The sequence below is a fragment of the Vicia villosa genome, linkage group LG3 (genome assembly GCF_029867415.1).
Source record: "Vicia villosa cultivar HV-30 ecotype Madison, WI linkage group LG3, Vvil1.0, whole genome shotgun sequence".
Classification (NCBI taxonomy): Eukaryota; Viridiplantae; Streptophyta; class Magnoliopsida; order Fabales; family Fabaceae; genus Vicia; species Vicia villosa.
Window position 1 is genome coordinate 200,310,218 of NC_081182.1, and position 21,941 is coordinate 200,332,158.

At 34.2% G+C, this 21,941-nt stretch overlaps 1 protein-coding gene across 1 annotated transcript; it reads left to right on the forward strand.

Moving 5' to 3' along the window:
* Positions 1–10,255: 10,255 nt before the first annotated feature.
* Positions 10,256–14,559, forward strand: LOC131593292 (putative disease resistance protein RGA4). Its single transcript, XM_058865736.1, has 2 exons — positions 10,256–10,405; positions 11,289–14,559. The coding sequence occupies exon 2, from the start codon at positions 11,290–11,292 to the stop codon at positions 13,813–13,815; it is 2,526 nt and encodes an 841-aa protein (XP_058721719.1). The 5' UTR covers positions 10,256–10,405; position 11,289; the 3' UTR covers positions 13,816–14,559.
* Positions 14,560–21,941: the final 7,382 nt, after the last annotated feature.

Consider the following 21,941-nt stretch of genomic DNA (forward strand, 5'->3'; position numbering starts at 1 on the left):
GTGCGTGTATGCGTGTGTGTTTCTCTCACATACATCTAGTCTCTTGACTAACACCTTGTGATTTTGAGTGTTTGTGAGATTCTCTGATACTATTCATCATCTTCATACTTAGTCATTTTTCATTATTGTGGACCTTCATCTCTAAAGATTGAGTGTTGAGGGAGACTAATGGTATATTAGGGTATCTAATTTTTTTTGTGTGAAGTTTGTTGTTTGTAACAAGTGTAGGTATTATTTCTTGAATGCAATTTGATCTTTATTGTTATCTATCAAGAAGAGAGTTTTAGTACACTCCATGGAAGACTTTGGCAAAACATAGTACAAATTGTTCGCAAGGAGGAGTTCTAAATGTCCAACTTTGGTGAGATTGTAGAAAGGATTGTAGCAGATAAAGTTAGGAGTTGTCCAATTAATGCTTAGCTAATGACAATCGCTCAGACAAAAAAATGATGGATCAGCTGGATTGTCACACATGAATACTTGGAGCGGGTTATTGTGGACATATAGGTTAATGGATCAAGATCTTTGGAGATCTTGTTTTTTGTTAGCAGTTTGAGTGTCTGCATCAACCGAGGGAATTATCGTGTGATAGTTAGTTGTCATTAAAATGCTTGTATCAAACTTATCAAAATAGTCGAAGATCGTGATTATTTTCCAAAGATTTTTAATACTATTGAAGAGTGGAGTAGGCAAAGCAATAATGAATGTCAAACCATTATATATATTTGTGTATCTTTTCCTTCTTCGCTTATCTCCTTTAATTTTCTAGCATTCATTAATATCGTTTTTGTGTTAGGGCATTATTGTATTGTTTGTATGTCATATAGGTTAGACTCTGCTTATAAGGACTTAATGTGTGAGCTTAGGTCTGAGATGCATAAATTTATTGGATTATCACAGAGCCAATTATTTTGTGAATGAATATCTTATGTAAAATTTTTTTTGGATAAATATAGGTTACCCCCTGCCATATAAGCGAGATTCGAGTTATCCCCTTTATTTTTATTTTTTTTGGATTGCGAAACCAGCTCACTAAATTAATTGCAATGTTGCATACTTATTTCGAAAGTTCCTCTACAAGTGATAAGAAGCGGCCCAATAGAATTAAAAAGAAGGCTGTTTGGCTAAAGGACTTCGTATAAACTAGGGAGGGAGGTCCATTTAGTATTTTTTATCAAGTTGTTTATTTATGTTTTATCTATTTCAGCCCATGGCCCATGTAGTAGAACAAACCCTACTACTATTTAAACTTTGTATGCTGCCATATTATGTCAAGAAGAAAAGTTGATTTTATCTTATTGTCTTTTAATGCTTTCTAGATCTAGGGTTATTGAACACATATCTATCATTGGTGCTTTCCTTTACCTTTCTCAAGCCCTCTCATGGCTCCCCCAAAACCCCCAAACCCCTCTTCTAAAGAGATTTTAGAAGAAGCTTTACAAATGTCCTCATTACAATTAAACAATGCTATGGCTGAGACACAAGAGCAAATGGATGTAAGATTTGCTCAAGTTCATGAAGATATCTCCAAACAAGTGGGTCAGCTGCATACAAGGTTAGAGAATGACAAAATTGAGGAAGAGTCAAAATACCAAGCTCTTATGGCAGCTCTGCAGAAAATTTCCATACAAAAAGAACTACAAGCTGCTACACCTACCCATTCTGCACATTCTGGTGGCAGCACATCAGGTATACAACCCTCTTCCTTATCTTTTGGGTCACCTACTTTAACCCATGTGATCACACCCACCCACTCACCCATTACCCACACCGCTAACCCGACCCATTCTGTTTTCAGACCACCCGTAACCCACACTTTTTCCCCCACTCAGCCCACCATATCTATACCCCCAAATTTTCACGCTATACCCCCACCTCCACCTTTTATTCCATACCCCCCATACACACCCCAATCTGCATTTGTCCCAATCACACAACCAGACCCATACCATCAGCTAGCCCACATACCCCCATTACCCCCTTTTCGTTCACCAAAACTTGAATTGCCTTTATTTGATGGGTCCAATCCATTGGAATGGTTATTTCAAGCGGATCAGTTTTTTAGTTTTTATAAACTTCCACCAGAAAATCGTTTATCTCTTATTTCATTTTATATGAAGGGTGATGCTTTAGGTTGGTTTAAGTGGATGCACCAAAATCGTTTGTTAACTGATTGGGTATCTTTCACAAGAGCTTTAGAATTACGTTTTGGTCCTTCTACTTTTGAAAATCATCAAGCTGAATTATTTAAATTAAAGCAAACTGGTTCTGTTATGGAATATCAAACGAAATTCGAGCAACTTGGAAACCAAGTGGTGGGACTACCTGCAGTAGCAATTCTAAATTGTTTTATCTCTGGCCTAGATATGGATATTCAAAATGAATTGGCTATCCATAAACCCACATCTATTTCCCAAGCAATTGGGCTGGCCAAATTAATTGAGTCTAAACTCAAAGAGTCCAAACAAAAGTTCACTAAACCTTTCTCAACTTTCCAAAAACCAATTCCCACACCCCCAACCACCCAGAATTTCAAACCACAACCTTTTTCGGCCCAGCCCAATCCTACTACTCAAAAAAGCCCCAACCCACAACAACATAAATTTCCCATCCGCAAGCTTACCCAAGCCCAACTACAAGAGAGACGAGCCCAAGGCCTTTGTTTCAATTGTGATGAGAAATTCATCACGGGACATAGATGTTCCACAAACAGATTTTTCATACTCTTGGCTGATGAGGAGGGAGTGAGTGTTGAACCAGAAAATTTAAATTTGGAAGAACCTCCTATGGAGGCAGACTTTAGTGATACTTACTTCCAATTATCCCCTCAAGCCCTAACAGGTCATTACCACCCACAAACATTAAAATTCAAAGGAAAAATCCATGGGTTAACCGTTATGGTTTTGGTAGACACGGGTAGTACTCACAACATTATGCAGCCCCGAATTGCTCAGCACCTCAACCTCCCCACTACCCCAATCAACCAATTTTCTGTCATGGTTGGCAATGGATCCCACCTTCAATGTGAGGGAATTTGCAACAATGTTCAAATCCTGCTTCAAAATAAACCTTTCACCCTGCCATTTTATTTACTACCGATTGAAGGTGCTGATATTGTTCTAGGAATGGCTTGGCTTAGAACACTTGGACCCATTCAAGCAGATTTTTCAATCCCCTCTCTCACTTTTCAACATCAAAACACTCCCCTAACTCTCACCGGTGATCCCAACTCAACCCCCATAAATACCTCATTCCACCAATTACGCCAACTCATCCACACCGATGCCATTGCCTCTTTTCACTTATTAATAATGGAACCTATTCAGAACACTCCTCCCACAACTAAACTACCAGCTTCGGCCCCACCTAACCAAACCTTATTACCCACCCCCCTTACAAGACTTTTGACCAATTTTCAATCAATTTTTCAACAGCCAAAAGGCCTTCCCCCACCTAGACCGCATGACCACCATATAAACCTTCTGCCCAATACACCACCCATCAATGTGAAACCCTACCGCTACCCTCATTCAAAAAAAGAAACCATGACAAAAATGATACAAGAGATGCTTCAAGAAGGCATAATCACACCTAGCACTAGCCCTTTTTCATCACCGGTTTTATTAGTCAAAAAGAAAGACGGAACTTGGAGATTTTGTGTTGATTATAGAGCATTGAATGCGGTAACAGTAAAGGACAGATTTCCCATACCCACTATTGATGAACTATTAGACGAACTCAGTTCAGCTACCATTTTTTCCAAGATAGACTTGTGTTCAGGATACCATCAGATCAGATTAGCATCAAAAGACACGTATAAAACAGCTTTTCGGACTTTCGATGGGCATTACGAATTCCTTGTAATGCCTTTCGGCCTCACAAATGGGCCATCTACTTTTCAATCAGCTATGAACGACTTACTTCGCCCTTTCCTACGAAAATTTGTTCTTGTTTTCTTTGATGATATTTTAATTTACAGTGCTAATTTTGAGGAGCATCTAACACATTTGCAGGTTGTTTTCGAGTTGTTACAAAAGCAGGCATTTTTTGTGAAGTTAGCTAAATGTGTTTTTGCAGCAAGACAGATTGAATATTTAGGACACATTATTTCAAAAGGAGGAGTCGCACCTGATACTGATAAAGTGAAGGCCATTTTGGATTGGCCAGCACCACGTTCACTCTCGACGCTCCGAGGTTTCTTAGGCCTTACCGGGTTTTATCGCAGATTTGTTAAAGGTTACGCCACTCTCGCCGCTCCCCTCACCGATTTATTGCGTTCCACTAATTTCAACTGGAGTACAGAGGCTACCAAGGCCTTTACAGAACTGAAACAGAAAATGACCGACATGCCGGTCTTGGCTTTACCAGATTTTACAAAAGAATTTTCAATTGAAACGGATGCTTCTGGTGTAGCCATCGGTGTTGTTCTGTCCCAAGACGGTCATCCCATTGCTTTCTTCAGCAAGATGTGTCCACGTATGCAAGCTTCTTCGGTGTATGTTCGAGAAATGTTCGCCATCACAGAATCTGTAAAGAAGTGGCGTCAGTATCTCATTGGTCAACGATTTCATATATATACAGATCAAAAGAGCTTAAGAAGTCTGCTACTACAACGCATTCAAACACCAGAACAGGAAAGGTGGACAGCAAAGCTACAAGGATTTGATTTTGATATTTCATACAAACCTGGAAAGTCGAATCTTGTCGCGGATGCTTTAAGCAGAAAGTTTGAACCAGAACCAGCAATCCTATTAGCTCTTTCATCTCCTCTTCCAGACTTGCTGCACACCTTGAAACATTTTTACAAAAATGATACAGTTGGTCAAAACTTATTGCAGTTAGCAACTCAGAAGTCTCCAAACAACAATTACAGTGTGTGCCATGGTCTACTATATTACAAACAAAGACTATTCATACCTGATATTGCTGATTTGTGACAACAGGTACTACTTGAATATCACCAGACACCAACAGCTGGCCATTCCGGCGTCAAGGCCACTTTAGCAAGATTGCGAGCTTCCTTTTGTTGGCCGGGGGTGTACCTCGAAGTTAAAAACATGATTAAACAATGTTCCATATGCCAGCACAATAAATATGATACACAGAAAAAAAAGGCTTGCTGCAACCATTGCCAATTCCGAAACAAGTTTGGGAAGAAATAACAATGGATTTTATTACACACTTACCAAGTTCTTGCGGTCATACGACTATTTGGGTAATTTGTGATCGACTGTCGAAATTTGTGCACTTCATTCCTCTGCCCAACCATTTTTCCGCAAAAGACTTGGCAAACCGGTTCACAGTAGAGATCTTTCGTCTTCACGGAGCACCTAAAACAATAGTTTCTGACCGGGATCCCTTGTTTCTGAGCAAGTTTTGGAAGGAGTTCTTTAAGAATCAGGGGACGAGCCTGCAATACAGTACATCTTATCACCCTGAAACCGACGGCCAGACAGAAGTAGTAAATCGATCAGTAGAAACTTACTTACGCTGTTTTGCTGGGGATCATCCGCGTACTTGGCATAAATTTCTCCATTTAGCAGAATATTGGTATAACACATCTTTTCACTCAGCAATCCAGATGGCCCCTTTCAAAGCTCTCTATGGCCGTGATCCTCCAAGTATCTTAGACTATGTCAGCAACTCGGTTTCAGATGTAACTCTTGAAGATTCTCTGCAACAACAACAACAGATTTTGAACAACTTAAAAATACACTTGAAGAAAAGCAGAATCGCAATGGAAAAGCAAGCGAATATGAAACGAAGGCATGTTACCTTTGTGGAAGGAGACTGGGTCCTTTTGAAGTTACAACCATATCGTCAGAACACGGTGCACCGTCGAGAATCTCAAAAGCTTGCCCAAAGATACTTTGGCCCTTTTCGCATCATAAAACGTACAGGAACAGTTAACTACCTCTTGGATCTACCTTCTTCATCCCGCATCCATCCCATTGTTCATGTATCTCTGTTGAAAGCGTACCATGGAACACTTCCATCGAAGGATTTCCAACCACTTCCTTTGCCGGACATCGTCGATTTTGAAGTGAACTCGGATGAATTCTGTCACAAACAAAAACAATCAGATTCTAACACACAGACATCACAGAAGGCAGATACTAAGAATAACGAGACTTTACCATGTTCGGTTTCGTCGGAAACAGCACATGCAAGAGGAGAGGATACTGGTTTGCACAGTGCAAACAGTCAGCCACAGGATCTAGCACCGCAAGGAGATTTTGTTTTGAATGGTGAAGAGGAAAGGGTACCGAAAGTGAAACAAGTGAACAAGGTAGAGAGGCAAAGAAAGAAAGGGGATCTGAAAAATGTTTACAGAGAGAGAGAGTTGTTGGATTCGCAAAGTACACTACTTGGTGATATGGAGAAAGTCTCGGTGATAACGTCTTCTAATAACCAAAAGACAATTAATGGTACTTTAATTGGGAAAGATTCGCACGCTTCTCAGAGAACAGCTGGTTTCACTGCCCAAGGTGATAAGTTTCAATATTCCAACCAATCAGAGGCCAGGAATCAGATTCTTCCTTATCCTCCAACGGCTAGCAAATCCCACAAGCACGTGGGTCTGTCTCCCCACGAGGACAGCTACTCTCCACCGAAATCTCACTTGCAAGGAGGAATGGGTGGGTTTCCAATTTCTCACGGCCCAAATACCATTCTGGATCCATCGGAGTCTTTTCCAATGAACCTTGAGGGCAAGGTTCTTTTTGGGCCCGGGAGTAATGATAAGAAGCGGCCCAATAGAATTAAAAAGAAGGTTGTTTGGCTAAAGGACTTCGTATAAACTAGGGAGGGAGGTCCATTTAGTATTTTTTATCAAGTTGTTTATTTATGTTTTATCTATTTCAGCCCATGGCCCATGTAGTAGAACAAACCCTACTACTATTTAAACTTTGTATGCTGCCATATTATGTCAAGAAGAAAAGTTGATTTTATCTTATTGTCTTTTAATGCTTTCTAGATCTAGGGTTATTGAACACATATCTATCAACACTAGTAAGAGACCCGTGCTGTCGCACGGGTATTTGTCTATTTGATGTAGTATATTTTGAATAATATGAAAGTCAATATTAAATGCCGCTATGAACAATTTTATTAATTATTATATAAATTAATAAGACATGAAAAAATATAAATTTTGATAGAATGAGGAACGTTAATTTAAGATTCATTAAACATAATATAGATGAAATGTATATGTATATAGTAGCTATGTAAAAAAAACATGAAAATGCAATAGTGATTCATATCTTAGGTCATTCGATAAGGTTAGGTTGTTGGTGATTTACAAATATGACTAACTACTATAAGTATTTACAAATATCACTGATACTTATAAATATGTACAAATATTTTGTTGATTAAAATAAAAAAGTATCGTGGTGAAAGTGACCCGTGAAAATAGTGAGTTTAAGTGATAAAATTCTCAGGAGTTAGTAAAAATTACATCAAGTCCATTATCTAAGAGTTTTCTACAAACATGTAATTAGTTTTAAAAACAGAATTGATAAAAACTTAAAACTCTAGTATCTTTTATTGAGTTAAAGGTTAAAATGATATGGTAGTGATAATGACTCGTGCGTCAGCCCGGGTGCATTATTTGTGGTGTACTATTTTTTGAACGATAGGAAAATGTGAAGTAAAGAAGTTTGACCAAATTGCATATATAAAATGAAAATTAACCATCAAAAAAAGTTTTACTAATAAGATATCAGTAATATGAAAATTAGATTCTAAGTTAAAATAATGATCCACAAAAAAAGTTTAAGATAGATCAACACGGGTAAATTCATTTATATCTTTGATCATTTGATAAGGTTTGGTTGTTTGTGATATATAATTGTTATAATAAAATCACTAATAATTGAAAATATTTAAAAATAAATATTTAAAAAATTAACAACATGATAAATCCAATATATTTAATAACATTAACTATTTACAAATATTTTATTGATTAAATAAAAAAGGTATTTTGATAATAATGACTCGTGATAATAACAAAGGCACTTATAAAGTGAGTCATTAAAATATAATAACAATAATTTTTTTTAATGTATCATATATTTGACCCGTAGAAATGAAGCCGAAGGTATATAAATCCATTTGAAATAGAACCAAGTTTTTGAGAAAATTTTAAAATTACTGACTGGATTGGTGATGAAATTATCTTTAGCAGTATATATTATAAAAGTGATGTATTTTTAGAACTATTAAAAAGGTTGAAGCATTTTGCACTTGCGGTATTTTTTGTACTAACAGGATTAGAAAATTAAAAGAAAAAATAGTAATACAAAGGTTCGTTTTCATATCTATTTTTTAAAACTTAAATATTATAATATAAACTTAGATATAAACTTAGATATATTTACATTAAAAAACAAATTCACAGCTATAATATTATGCTCTACAATATCAAGATTCTTAATCATTGCAACTTCATACTATCAATGGAACTAATTTTCTTATGATATCAAAAAATAAAGAAAAATATTGTATATGTTTTCTTACACGGGAAAGAAAGGAAGGAAAAAGATGTACAATCAATGACATAAAATATAATGAATGCCATAGACAAAAGGCATCAATGTCATAAAATATAATGAATGTCATAAAATATAATGAACACACTCTTACTATTTGATAACCAAAAACAATTATCTACATTGATAATAATAAGATAAAATTTACATCTACAATACACTGTAATTAATGTCATAAAATATAATAGCAGTATATGTTTACCTGCAACAGATGAGTATTTTAATTTGTGAAGAATTAAAATAGTTAGTAGACAAAGATAGTGCAAACAAATATCATATAGCTAGTATTGATGACATCTATTGAATTTTGTGAACCAACATTATGCAGAAACTTAAGAGGCAAATCAAATGATATACTAAAAAAAGATATAAACAAAGGGACTACTAAAAATCAACATAAAGGTTCCTCCTTTTAATTTGTTAACAACCCATTTGGTTCCTCCTTCAATGCTGCTTGACAGTGACTACTAAAAATCAACATAAAGGTGTTAATATAAACATCAATCAACAGAAGTGCAATTGAAAATGATAGCAAACATTAAAGTATATGAGCAGAGATATGCAATAACAAAAATCAGCAACATATATTCGTAGTTTTCAGTGACAGTTTCAGCAACATATAAATCGAAATGGCTAGAACTCGGACAATGTCAACAAATCCGACAAAGGCGTAAGCTGCTGTGAAATCAGTAAAAAAACAATATAAACCATTATAAAACTTAACAAAATTGACAGATTCAACACCAAACAAAAATTATAAAACAAAACAAAAATAACACCAAACAAAAATTAGATCAACTATTTAGATCTAAAATTTTAAATAATAAAACTGAACAACAAAAGAGAAAAAATGAATAACCAGTGTTAGGACTGTCAGCAGCTTTTTTTCCCAAAGTTTTCTTCCCGTTTGAGCGTCTTTGCATTTCAATCTACAAAACAAAACAAAAAGAACACGAAATAAAAATTAAATCCAACTATTCAGATCTAAAATTTTAAATCGATAAAACTAAATAGCAGAGAGGAAAAATGAATAACCAATGAACCTATTCATAAAAACATAAACTTTATTCATAGAATCATAAACCTATTCCTAAAGACATAAGCATACATGGTGAAGTAAAAACGACCTAGTTTATAAAACTAACCTATAAAAAATGGTTTACGAAAATGGATTTGAGATGAGGATTACGAAATGGGTTCGATGAAGCATTCTCTGAAACCTGCAATCACAAACACACACACAAAAATTGACCAAACCGAATTTTAGAATCTATATGCAATGGAAAAAAAAAAGAGAAAATGTGTGACGGCGGGAAGGTGATTCCGTGCGATCTGGGTGTGCAACAGCGGGATGGGTGTCTGTGGCATTTTTTTCTTCATATTTTTAGGGTTTGAGGAGAGAGAAGAGAGAAGGAGAGAAAGAGAGAGAGAGAGAAAAAAGAGTTGTGTTCTTGAAAATGAAGAGTGAGAAAGAGTGATTCTATTTCGTTGCAAAGGATTTTGTTTGGTTGGAGAGAAAAGGTTTATGCAAGTCTAAAAAAATTGACCAATGAGAACACAACATTTGGCATGTTCTATTTTTTATTTTGTTAATTACATGATTAACCTTTTGTATGGGTAAAGAAATTATAAGGGAAGGGCAAAATGGACAGTTTGGACAATTTCTTAGTATTGGGTAGATAGTAGAAGTCATTGAAATAACGTGTCAGTTGTGGAAATTTCTTGCTTTTTTCGGTATTACTGTTTTCTCCCTGTTCAGCCTGAGTTGACTTCACTTTATCTCTCTGCTCACGCTACTCAAGTTTTCACTTGTTCTTTCTGTTACTTCATTCCGCTTTCCAAACCAGGTAATTTTCTTTATTCAGTGCTCTTTTTGGATTAATTATCATAAAATGATTCTTCAGCATCCCAATTTTGATGCATTTTATTTGGTTTCTGTGTCTAGTTTATACTCTTAGACACAGTATTTGTATTCTGATGTTCTAATAATCAGTTATAGAGTAAATCTCCAATTTATTTGCTCAAGTGTTTATATATAGTGCATGTTTGGTTCTAAGGTGAATTTAGTTGATTTGGAAACAATTGTTTTACTTGAAAGTGAATCTATAGTGATTTTATGTTTGATTACATTTTCTTGAAAGTAAGCTAGAATAATAAATTTCAGTTTAAAAATCATCAATTTTAGACTCAAATGATATAAATTTTATCTTCAATTTAGATCAATTTGGAAGATAAAATCAATATAATTCAAAATTAATTTTACACTTTCAGAATCAATTTTAGCTACTTTAAACGTGGAACCAAACATAGACTTAATTCTAGAGTAAATACCTAAGTTTCTCCAACAATATGTGTACTTACACAACTTAATTCAAGAAAATACGGGCTTCAAATCTTGACTAACAAGCGAGAAAGTTGACATTGAGAAAGCTTGTTCTTCTTTCAACAAGAGGATGAATGACTGATCCTCCAAGTCAAGCGCACTAGCGCACTTTGCCATGGCTTTCTCTAATAGGAACTCGAACACCGTTGCTTGTTTAGGTTGAGCGGCTTGAAGTACAATTCGTGGTCTTAGGTTGAGCGATTTGAAAGTATACGATATCAAATCTCTGAGATTTTAGTAGAATTTAACCAAGCTAAATTTTACATATTTGAGACTACTTACTATTGTCATTACTTTGCCAATATATTAGTTTTACTCATGCTATTGTTAAACTCAATTTGCCAAAGGATGGAAGCCCTTGCTGTTACAGTCTTGCAAAAGTTGGGCTCTTCAGCTTACAAAGAGCTTTGGATCGTTTGGAATCTAAAAAAGGACATTGAAAAAATGAAGAACACAGTATCTATGATAAAATCCGTGCTCCTCGATGCAGAGATCAAGGCCAATAATCATCAAGTTCGTAATTGGTTGGAGGAGCTGAAAGATGTACTTTATGATGCAGATGATTTACTTGATGATTTTTCCATTGAAGCTTTGAGAAGAAAAACGATGTCTGGAAACAAAAAAGTACGAATTTTCTTCTCTAAATCAAACAGTATTGCCTATGGTCTTAAATTGGGCCATCGAATGAAAGCAATTCAGAAGAGGCTAGATGACATTGCTAAAAATAAGCATGCACTGCAACTAACTGACCGCCCTATGGAGAATCGAATTGTATATAGGGAGCAGAGACAAACTTACTCTTTTGTGAGTAAAAATGAAGTTATTGGAAGAGAAGATGAAAAGAAACGTATTAAGCGTTATCTACTAGATATCTATGCAACCGATAATGTTTCTGTAATTCCCATAGTCGGGATTGGAGGATTAGGTAAGACCGCTCTTGCTCAACTGGTCTACAATGATAATGATGTTCATAAGCATTTTGAGCTAAAAATGTGGGCGTATGTTTCTGATGAATTCGATATAAAGAAAATAGCTCAGGAGATCATTGGAGAGGAAAAGAATAGTCTGATGGAGCAAGTGCAACAACAACTTAGAGACAAAATTCGAGGGAAGAAGTTTTTGCTTGTGTTAGATGACATGTGGAACGAGGATCGTGAACTGTGGCTTAAATTGAAGAGCTTGTTCACGGAAGGAGGAAAAGGGAGTATGGTAATTGTTACAACGCGTAGTCAGACTGTGGCAAAAATAGCGGGCACACATCCGCCTCTTTTCTTAGAAGGTCTGGATTCCCAGAAATCTATGGAGCTGTTCTCTCGAGTGGCATTCGGCGAGTTAAAAGAACAAAATGATTTGGAATTGTTAGGTATAGGGAGGGACATTGTTAAAAAATGTGCTGGCATCCCTCTTGCTATCAGGACTATTGGAAGCCTTTTGTTTTCTCGAAATTTGGGAAGGAGTGATTGGCTATATTTCAAGGACGTTGAGTTTTCGAAGATAGATCAACACAGCGACAAAATATTTTCAATCCTTAAACTGAGTTATGACCATCTTCCCTCGTTTCTAAAAAAATGCTTTGCTTATTGTTCGTTGTTTCCAAAAGGTTTTGTGTTCGGAAAGAAGACTCTCATTCAGTTATGGGTAGCTGAGGGGTTCATTCAACAATCGAATGATGTTAGATTTGTAGAAGATGTTGGTCATGAGTACTTCATGAGTTTGCTGTCAATGTCCTTCTTTCAAGATGTCATTATAGACGAATGTGGCGGCATAAGTACTTGTAAAATGCATGACCTTATGCATGATCTTGCACGGTTAATAGCTGGGAATGAATATGTAGTGCTTGAAGGAGAAGAAGCAAATATTGTAAACCGAACGCGTTATTTGTCGTCTCCTACTTCATTACCGGTTGCACAGACATCATCATCTTCTTACAAGTTAAGAACATTTCTTTTGCATCCACAAATGAATGCAAGCAATTATATGCGTCAGTCATATTTTGTTTCCTTCTTAGGCCTAAAGTTGTTGCGTGTGTTAACACTTTGTGGATTGAATATTGCCGCAATCCCAAATAGTATTGAAGAGATGAAGCATTTAAGATATATTGATCTGTCACAGAATAATGTACTTCAAAATCTTCCGTCGGGCATTACCAACCTGCAGAACTTGCAAACTCTAAAACTTTCTCAATGTTCTGAGCTCAAATTATTACCAAAAAATTTCAATAAAAGTCTCAGGCATCTTGAGTTGAATGGTTGTGTGAAATTGAGATGTATGCCACAAGGGATAGGACAGTTGAATAATCTTCAAACACTAACACTTTTTGTTCTGCACAAAACAAGTACAAATGTAAATGAGCTCGGCGAGCTAAATAACCTTCGAGGGAGATTAGAAATAAAATGCTTGGATTTCCTGAGAAAGAGCGCTGCAGAGATTGAATCGGCTAAGGTACTTCTTGAGAAGCGACACCTTCAACAATTGGAATTGCGGTGGAGGTATGATTATGATTTTAATATATCTTCACCACAGACGATTAGGGACGAATCATGGTTGGAAGATGAGATGATTCTAGAAGCCCTGCAGCCACACTGCTCACTTCAAAAACTAGTTATAGACGGATTTTGTGGCAAAAGGTTACCAGACTGGATATGGTCTCTCTCGTCGCTCATGGTTCTTGAGTTCCACAACTGCAATGGTTTGACATCACTACCCGAAGAAATGTGTAATCTTGTTTCTTTACAGAAACTTTGCATGTATAACTGCTTACCGTTGGAGGAAAGATGTGCAAGACCCTATGGCGAAGACTGGGAAAAAATATCTGGCATCCGTGAAGTTGTGATCCGTCCTGTGATACCATCGCTACTCAAGTATTTTACATGAGTCAAAGTCTTTCCGCAATCATGTAGTTGGTTCTGAATCTACTCTTTCATTTCAATCAACATTTTGACATTGGGATGATGGCGCAAATTTTCATGATTGCGGTAACTTTCTCTAGGCCTTCATGCCTAACTTTTAAATCTGATTGTAGCTGAAATCTTCCTCCACTGAAGCTGTGGCTATGCTCGATCGATTGTGATCTCTTCTTTCACCTAGAGGTTTTGGTTTTTTTACTGATTACTCATTCTATGTTATAGTTTGCTTCATCATGATGAATATAATTTGTTGAATATGAAAATCACAAATGTTAGGCTTCTTGCAAATGCTTGCTAATGATTTCAGTATTTCACTTTATGTGTTGTGCTTCTTTTAATACATTAGAAAACATTACAAATCTAGTTAGGGTGTTCAATGGATCAATCAATGTGAACACAATTACTTAAATAATGAACCAATATATTAATCATTTACCAACACAATCAAATTTTTTTTAATTGAAAATTTTCTTAAACACTTATACCAAACACAATATTGTGTCCGGATAAAACTAGAATATTACAAATCACTGCACTAGCAGGAAGCACCTTTAAACAAAAAGCAAAACATACATGATACAAAAGGGAAAAAACACAACTTAACCATACATAAGGAAAAAAACAACTTGGCCACACATGTTACAAAAGGTACATATAAAATAAAACATTGATATTAGAATTGAGAGTGCTTGAAATACTATAAGGAAAGTGTTCCGTACACGATTCTAGCCTCGATTCCATTCGGTTTAAATTATTGTTCTCACAATCTTATAGTATTTTCAAATAATGGCTATTAAGGCTTCCGTTTCAAACATCATAAGATAAATTATTGTATCGTCGACACATTCTAAATGCAGGAAGAATCTAGCTTACGAATTCGAGTAAGTTTTTATTATTTTTCATTTAATATTGAAACATTATTGAATAGAAAATGAAGGTCTTGAAATGATATATTGGGTTCTATCATGAATATAGCGTTGTATATGTTTGGTTATATTGATTTTTTTTTTTTAACTACTGCTCACATTATTTATTACATGGTATTAACTACTTTAAAGAGTATTTTGAAACATTTAATACTCGTTAGTAAAAGGATTATTTATGATTTTAATATTATTTATCAATTTGTTTATCCTTTTGATATTCTCACAGTGGCTGTAGTTTCAACTTTGCTATGTCATGTAGAATTCTTTTTGAATCAATATATTAGAGTAGTTATTCTTTCTAAAGATGATTGGAGTTAAAAAAAACTATTGAAATGGTGCTAATTGTATATTTTTTGTGTTTTCTTCTTCTTTGAAATAATTGTGTCTAAATGGAATATATCTTCAATGGTTGTTTCTCAACAGAATATAATTTTTCTCAATCTATTATGTTCTAAAAATTGCAATGTCTATAAAAAAAAAGAAAATTCAGTTTGAGAGATACCATCTGTTCTCTAAACAATGCGCTGCATCATCAACAACCCTTAAAATATATATATATATATATATATATATATATATATATATATATATATATATATATATATATATATATATATATATATATATATATATATATATATATATATATTATATGCTGTAGGAAATTGAAATAATATGGATATATACGTTGCGTAACGAAACGGTGTCCCCAAGCAGTGTAGTGTAACGAAACAGTACATATATATATATATACATACTAACTTTGCATAAACCTGTTAGTTTATTTATCCTTCTTAAAAGATGTTTTAGTATATGTATATATATGCATAAAATATATATTGTTCTAGTCTTAATAATTATATCTCTCAAATTATAGTTTTTTATTTGAGTATAAAGATATAGTAACAGTACATAATGTTAGAATTGTTTAAAATGATAAATTAAATTTTTTGAAACATTTATATGGAAGAGACATGAGCATATTAACTTATTAATTTGAAATTATCATCAAAATAGAAATGGTTAATTCATTACTGTGTATGATTTTAAATCTTGTAAATGAATTTTGATTTGGATGCTACGTGAATAATATTTTGTGAAACTTATTATTATAAGACATATAAAGATCATTCAAATATGATTCATAACGAGATGTAGAATTTTGAGAACCTTATCGTGGAGGATAAGGAATTTGAGATTCCTACATTTGAAGAACCTCGTGAGAAAGGTTATCCACAATTATTAAAACACAAACCGAAAGTTCGTCGATGATGGTTGAAAAACAACTCGAACTTAGGTTAAGAAAGAGAGTTCAAAAGACTCAGGATCTAAGACCGAACAAAATAAATTCTCGACTTATTTCTTCAAGTAGAAGGAAATAATGAGAATTTTGTTCTTAAGATTCCAATTATTCTTCAAGTAGGAAGATGATTCTAAGATTCATAATGAAGTAGTAACTTCAATGGAACCCTCCTTTTGGAAGGATGGTATCCAAGATGAAATAAATTCAATAATGTCAAACTATACTTGGAACCTGTCGATCTACTTAAAAGATCAAGATCCATTGGATGCAAATGAATGTTTAGAAGAAAGTATCATAAAGATGGTACACTAAACACCTACAAGTCTAGATTAATAGCCAAGTGTTTAGACAAAAGGAATGTGTTAATTATTTAAACACATATGCACTAGTAGCAAGGACGGCAACAATTAGAGTATTGTTTGCATTAGTTTTGCATGAACTTATAGTTCATCAAAAGGGTGTCAAAATGACATTCCTAAAATGGAGATCTCGATGAGGAGATTTACATGGAGAAATCAGAAGGTTATATACTTCCTGTTAATGAACAAATAGTGTACAAGCTTGTTAAATCCTTGTATGGATTAAAACAAGCACCGAAACAATGACAATAAAAGTTTGACTTTGTCATTGAAAGATTCTCCGATTAAGGAGGAGTTAGAGGGAGAATTTTTAATCTTATCAAAACAAGAATTCAAAGAGTTTGTCATCATCAAAAAGGGGGAGATTGTGAAGAATATATCTTATATATAGTTTTGATAAAGACAAAGGTTATCAAAGAAGAAAAAGGATCAAAAGTTTCATGCACGTCAATGATGAAGTTGATCAAGAAGGTTGAACATAGAAATTCAAGTGAATATTTGAGACAAGAGAATATAACTAAGGTACTCATTGCAATTCATAATATTTATTTTAAATTGCTCATAATTTTATCTCTCACTTCATCTAAAAACCTTCTTGCATCATCATGCATGATTATCTAAAAAGCTTCTTCATCCAATTCTTGTGATAAGTGTTTGTACACGAAGTTGTGTAAGAATATTGTGATATTCCTTTGTCTCTATGTTGATTACATGTTGATCATTAGCAACGAGATGAATGAAATCTTAGAAACAAAGAGGTTTCTAGCTTCCACATTCAAGATGAAAAATCTTGAAATAGTGGACACTATTTTCGATCAAAGTAAAGCGAAAGAGTGGGGGTTGAGAAAACCACATTCAAGATGAAAGATCTTGAACTAGTTGACACTCTTTTGGAGATCAAAGTAATGCAAAAATAGTGGGGGTTATGAACTTAGTCAAAGACACTTTGAGAAAGTTCTTGATAAGTTCAAACTATCACGTTTCAAGAAAGTGAATATTCAATTTGATCTTAGTGTCAAAATGATGATGGAAGAGATGTGGCTTTATTAGAATACGCAAGTGAAATTCGTGTTCTAATGTAATGTACTAGACCTGACATAGCATTTGCACTTAGTAAATGAGTAGATTTACTAGAAATCCAAATGGTGAGCATTGGAAGGCCATCACAAGGATTTTGATCATCTTTTAAAAGCCAAAATCTTGACCTCCGTTATGGTAAGTTTCCTGCATATAAGAAGGATATACCAATATGAGTTGGATATCGAGTGTTGGAGATCATATATTTACACTAGTTGGGGATGAGATTTCTTGGAAGATCAAGAAACAAATATGCAACACACTCTTGACCATGGATCCATAGTATGTGGATCTCGCTTCCACTGGTCAAGAAGTTGAATGGTTGAAGGACCTTCTGTTGGAAGTTCCATTGGCTAAAGACAATTTTTCAAAGGTGTTAACACAATGTGATAGTCAAACCAATTTATCAAGAGAATTCAGATATGTGTAAAATGAAAAGTCTGGGCACTGAGGCCTTAGACATTCTTTCGTGAGAAAATTGATTAGAGATGTAATCATCTCATTCACATATATACGATCGATCTATAATTTTGAATAAATCATTTACTAAACTACTGGCCAGGGATTTAGTAAAGATAACCTCAAGAGGTGTGAGGTTGAAACTCCTTGAATAAGTGTTCCAACAATGATAGCAACCCAATCTGAAGTTAATACATCTTAACCTAAGATTCAATGGGTAACAACAAGTCGTTGATTTGGAAGATGGTGCAACATTTTGTGACAATGTTGACTATTACATAATTGAGGGTTGAGTTTTTTTAGAAACTCTTAATGAAGTTCTATATCGAGGAGGATATGTATCTCAAGAAATAGAGACAAACTGAACTTCACCTATATGAATTTCAAGATGGTGCCGTCTTAAAGTGAGAGTTGGAGTTTCTCTCATAAAAAATTCATGAAAACAGGAAAAACACATGGCCATAAATAGTGCTAGGCGAGATATGTAGGCGAAGAACCTTTAAAGAGTGTGTGTATAGTAACGCCGGTCTGATCACATGGGATAACGGTTCAAAGCATAGCTACCTAACATTCCAATTAGGCTTTGCGTTGTCTTTACTAAGGTTTAGTTCAAATCGAAAGATACCTAACTGTATTAACACTCTTTTGTTTTTTATATTCTGGAATTGGACTTGTCACTATTAGAACAAGTGGGGGATTGTTGTAAATTATTAATAATAATTAATAATATGAGAGTGTTCCAAAATGACAAGGAAAATATGTTAGTTTTGAATTCGAAAGTTGACAACACTTCATGAAGTGTTGCAGAATGAAAACATACAACTCTTGGCCAAACTTTGTAACTTTTGGTAAGAGAGATTGTTTCACCAATGGTCGCTACCTTGTGAAACAATACCAATGTGGCCTATAAATAATTCATTCCGAATTCAGAAAATAACAATCACAAAAATACAAATCCTCTAGAATAATTCCAGAGCACTCTTCGCTACATTCGAGTTTTCGCCGGTCTTGCGCAAACTCGAGAAGGCTGAATTATCCTGGGTATTCCTGCGTAGAAACTCCAAGACAAATTGGGAGTGCTTGAAATACTATAAGGAAAGTGTTCCGTACACGATTCTAGCCTCGATTCCATTTGACTTGAATTAATTTTCTAACATTTGTCACATACAAATGTGACTTCTTGTGTGGCGGCTTATGCCTCGGTGGCTCTTTTCGTGGCGATTTTTGCACCGATGGCTCCTTCTGCGGTGGTTTATGCACCGGGGTCTCTTTCTGTGGTGGCTTATTCACCGGTGGCCCGTTCACCGGTGGTTAATAAACTTGATTAAGGTGATATTGAGAAAGTCCTTGAGGAACAAGGATAAGAGTAGCAAGAAAGAAAACTAGTGAGGACATGAAAATGGAAGCCATTACAAGTAGTGAATTTGGTTAGTGTGCATAAGGTATAGAGAATAACAAGGTTTTATAGGGGCCTCAATGAAAGTGGAAGGTATCAATTGAAGTTTAAAAAAGTTTATATGGATCATGTTTCAATTCTAGTGGTTTAATTTTGTACCATTTAGATGAATAAATTTTTTATTTAAAAGAATGAGATTGTTTGTTTCATAATAACGATGATTTATATTAAAATATGTGTAAATAATTTATGTAACTAATTTAACTACTATTACAAAATCAATGAACTCTAATAATTTATTTAATAGCAAAGTAAAAAGTATTTATTAAAATAAAATTGAAAAAAACAAAGACTTATAAGGAAGATACTAAAGTTGTTAATAGTACTAGAAGGGGTTTGGATCCTCTCCTTCAACATTTTCTCTACAATCCTCTCCTTCACATTATGTCTCTATCTCTCTCTAACATTTTCTCCTTCTTATTTTATTTATCATTTTTTTTAATTCTTTCTATACAATTGCATGTGTTTTTGTTGAAGGAGAGGGATGGATGGAAGGAGAGGATCCATTGTGGTACTAGAAGTGTGCATGAATTATAACTCTTCGCAATTTTTTCAATAATTTATTGTAAGTGCTTTTCTTCACCTAAAAAATTGTTTTTCCATTTTTTTTACTCTTTTGTTTCTAATTTGTTCATCTTAACATTCAATGACAGCATGTCATCACCTGCTTAGTTCCTTTTTATTTTGACAATAAATTCAAGAGTTCATACAATCACTAATCCACAATAGTGCTAAGAAAAATAAACTCCTATTTGGATCTTGACTTCTATACATCGTAATATCAAACTCTTCTGTGTAACCTTTACCATTCACACTTCTTGAATGTTCAAGCTTGACCAATTTGGTTACAATAGTTGTGTGTGACAATCACCCCATGACTCTACTGATTTCTTGAGTGATAAACTGTATGAATATTTGAGAAAAACTTTGCCTTGTCCGTAGCCTTCCACACAGTCATTACATAGGACAGTTGGAGAGAAAAACCTTCTTCTTGTCACTAGAATTTGTCAGAACCAATGACAACAACCTAAATTCTGTAAGCTTCCTAAAAATCTCAATCAAATCTTCTAGAACGATTAGTTTCTAGATGGCGTTTTCCTCAATCAATTACAAATCTCTCATGATCAAGATCTGAAATCAAAATTAGATTTTGAAGAAGAAAGAATTTTATTTGCAAGAGTTTTTTAACTTTCAAAAGTGAGAGGGGGTTGGTTTTACAAATTCACAATCTAGATTATAACTTAGTTTAAAAGTTGTGTATTGGTAATGAGATGATAAAATCATTTTATATGTGCTTGAGATTAAACACAAAAATGGATGAAAAAAGTTAGTTAGATTCGAGTCAATAGCATTTCATGATAAAGTCAAATGATGAGTGGCTCGAGTCACAAACAAGAAACTCCAATTTTCAAGTTTTTAAAAATAGTTTGAGATTTCACTTCACTCATTACTTGAATTGATATCACCTATGGTTCTTATTTTATTAACTCAAGCAATTGACTTTAACCATCATGATCAAATCTCAAATATAACAATTGATTTATGCATGTTTAAAACAAATCGATTCATACTTGATAAACAGATGTGCAATCATGAAAGAGACTTAATAGTCAATAATGTAAGACCCATCTAAACCCCTAGAAATTTTTGCGAGTAAATAATAAAAATTCAATCACAAATCACCAACAAACAAGGGTGTCACATCATTATACAAAACATCATAATAAAACATCCTGCACCGCAACACGGTTTTTCAAAATTATTTATGACAAATACCACATTAATAACAACAATAACACTTTAACTACTCGCAATAGAATTCATAGTCTCAAAAATCACTTCATTTACTTCATTAACATCAAAATATTTTTGGTCAATATCAAAAGAAATCATCGAATGTATTCAACATAGTAAGACTCATAAAATAGGTTTATCAGAACAATTGAACTTTAACTCAAGCGTTTCACACCCGATGTTATGATACCAGAGCAAGACCTCTAACAATAACAGAAATAAATGAATAACTCCAAGCTATCCTCAAACTTCTACGAGCTATTCTTAATTACCTGCAAGTTACCCACATATAGAGGTAACATTTCCAAGCAGTAAGAGTGAGTAATCACAAATCATTACAAAAGGTATAAGGAATAAATATAGTAATTACACAAAAATTATCAAAGATTCCACATATCATTACACTTCACATATATACTCACATTTTCACATCATTAATTCATCCACAACATCATCATGTCATCAAATTAACAATCTTCCCCAAGACATCATTAATTCACACATCATCAAAGCATTACATAATCAATCATTATGAAATGTCACAAAGAATGCAATGCAACATCATTCACCTTCTGTTAGCTGGAGATTTCGACAAGGTGGTTATGTTCTTTAAAGTTATATATCTCGAAGAAAGAATGGCTTTAAAGAGCTATTTGTAAAAGGTCTTTTATGTCAGAACTATTTCTTAAGTCGAGATAAGGCATGAATTTATTATCTTCA

Bases quoted from the DNA above. Each gene is read 5' to 3' on its own strand.
- LOC131593292 (XM_058865736.1), top strand. From the start codon at position 11,290: ATGGAAGCCCTTGCTGTTACAGTCTTGCAAAAGTTGGGCTCTTCAGCT.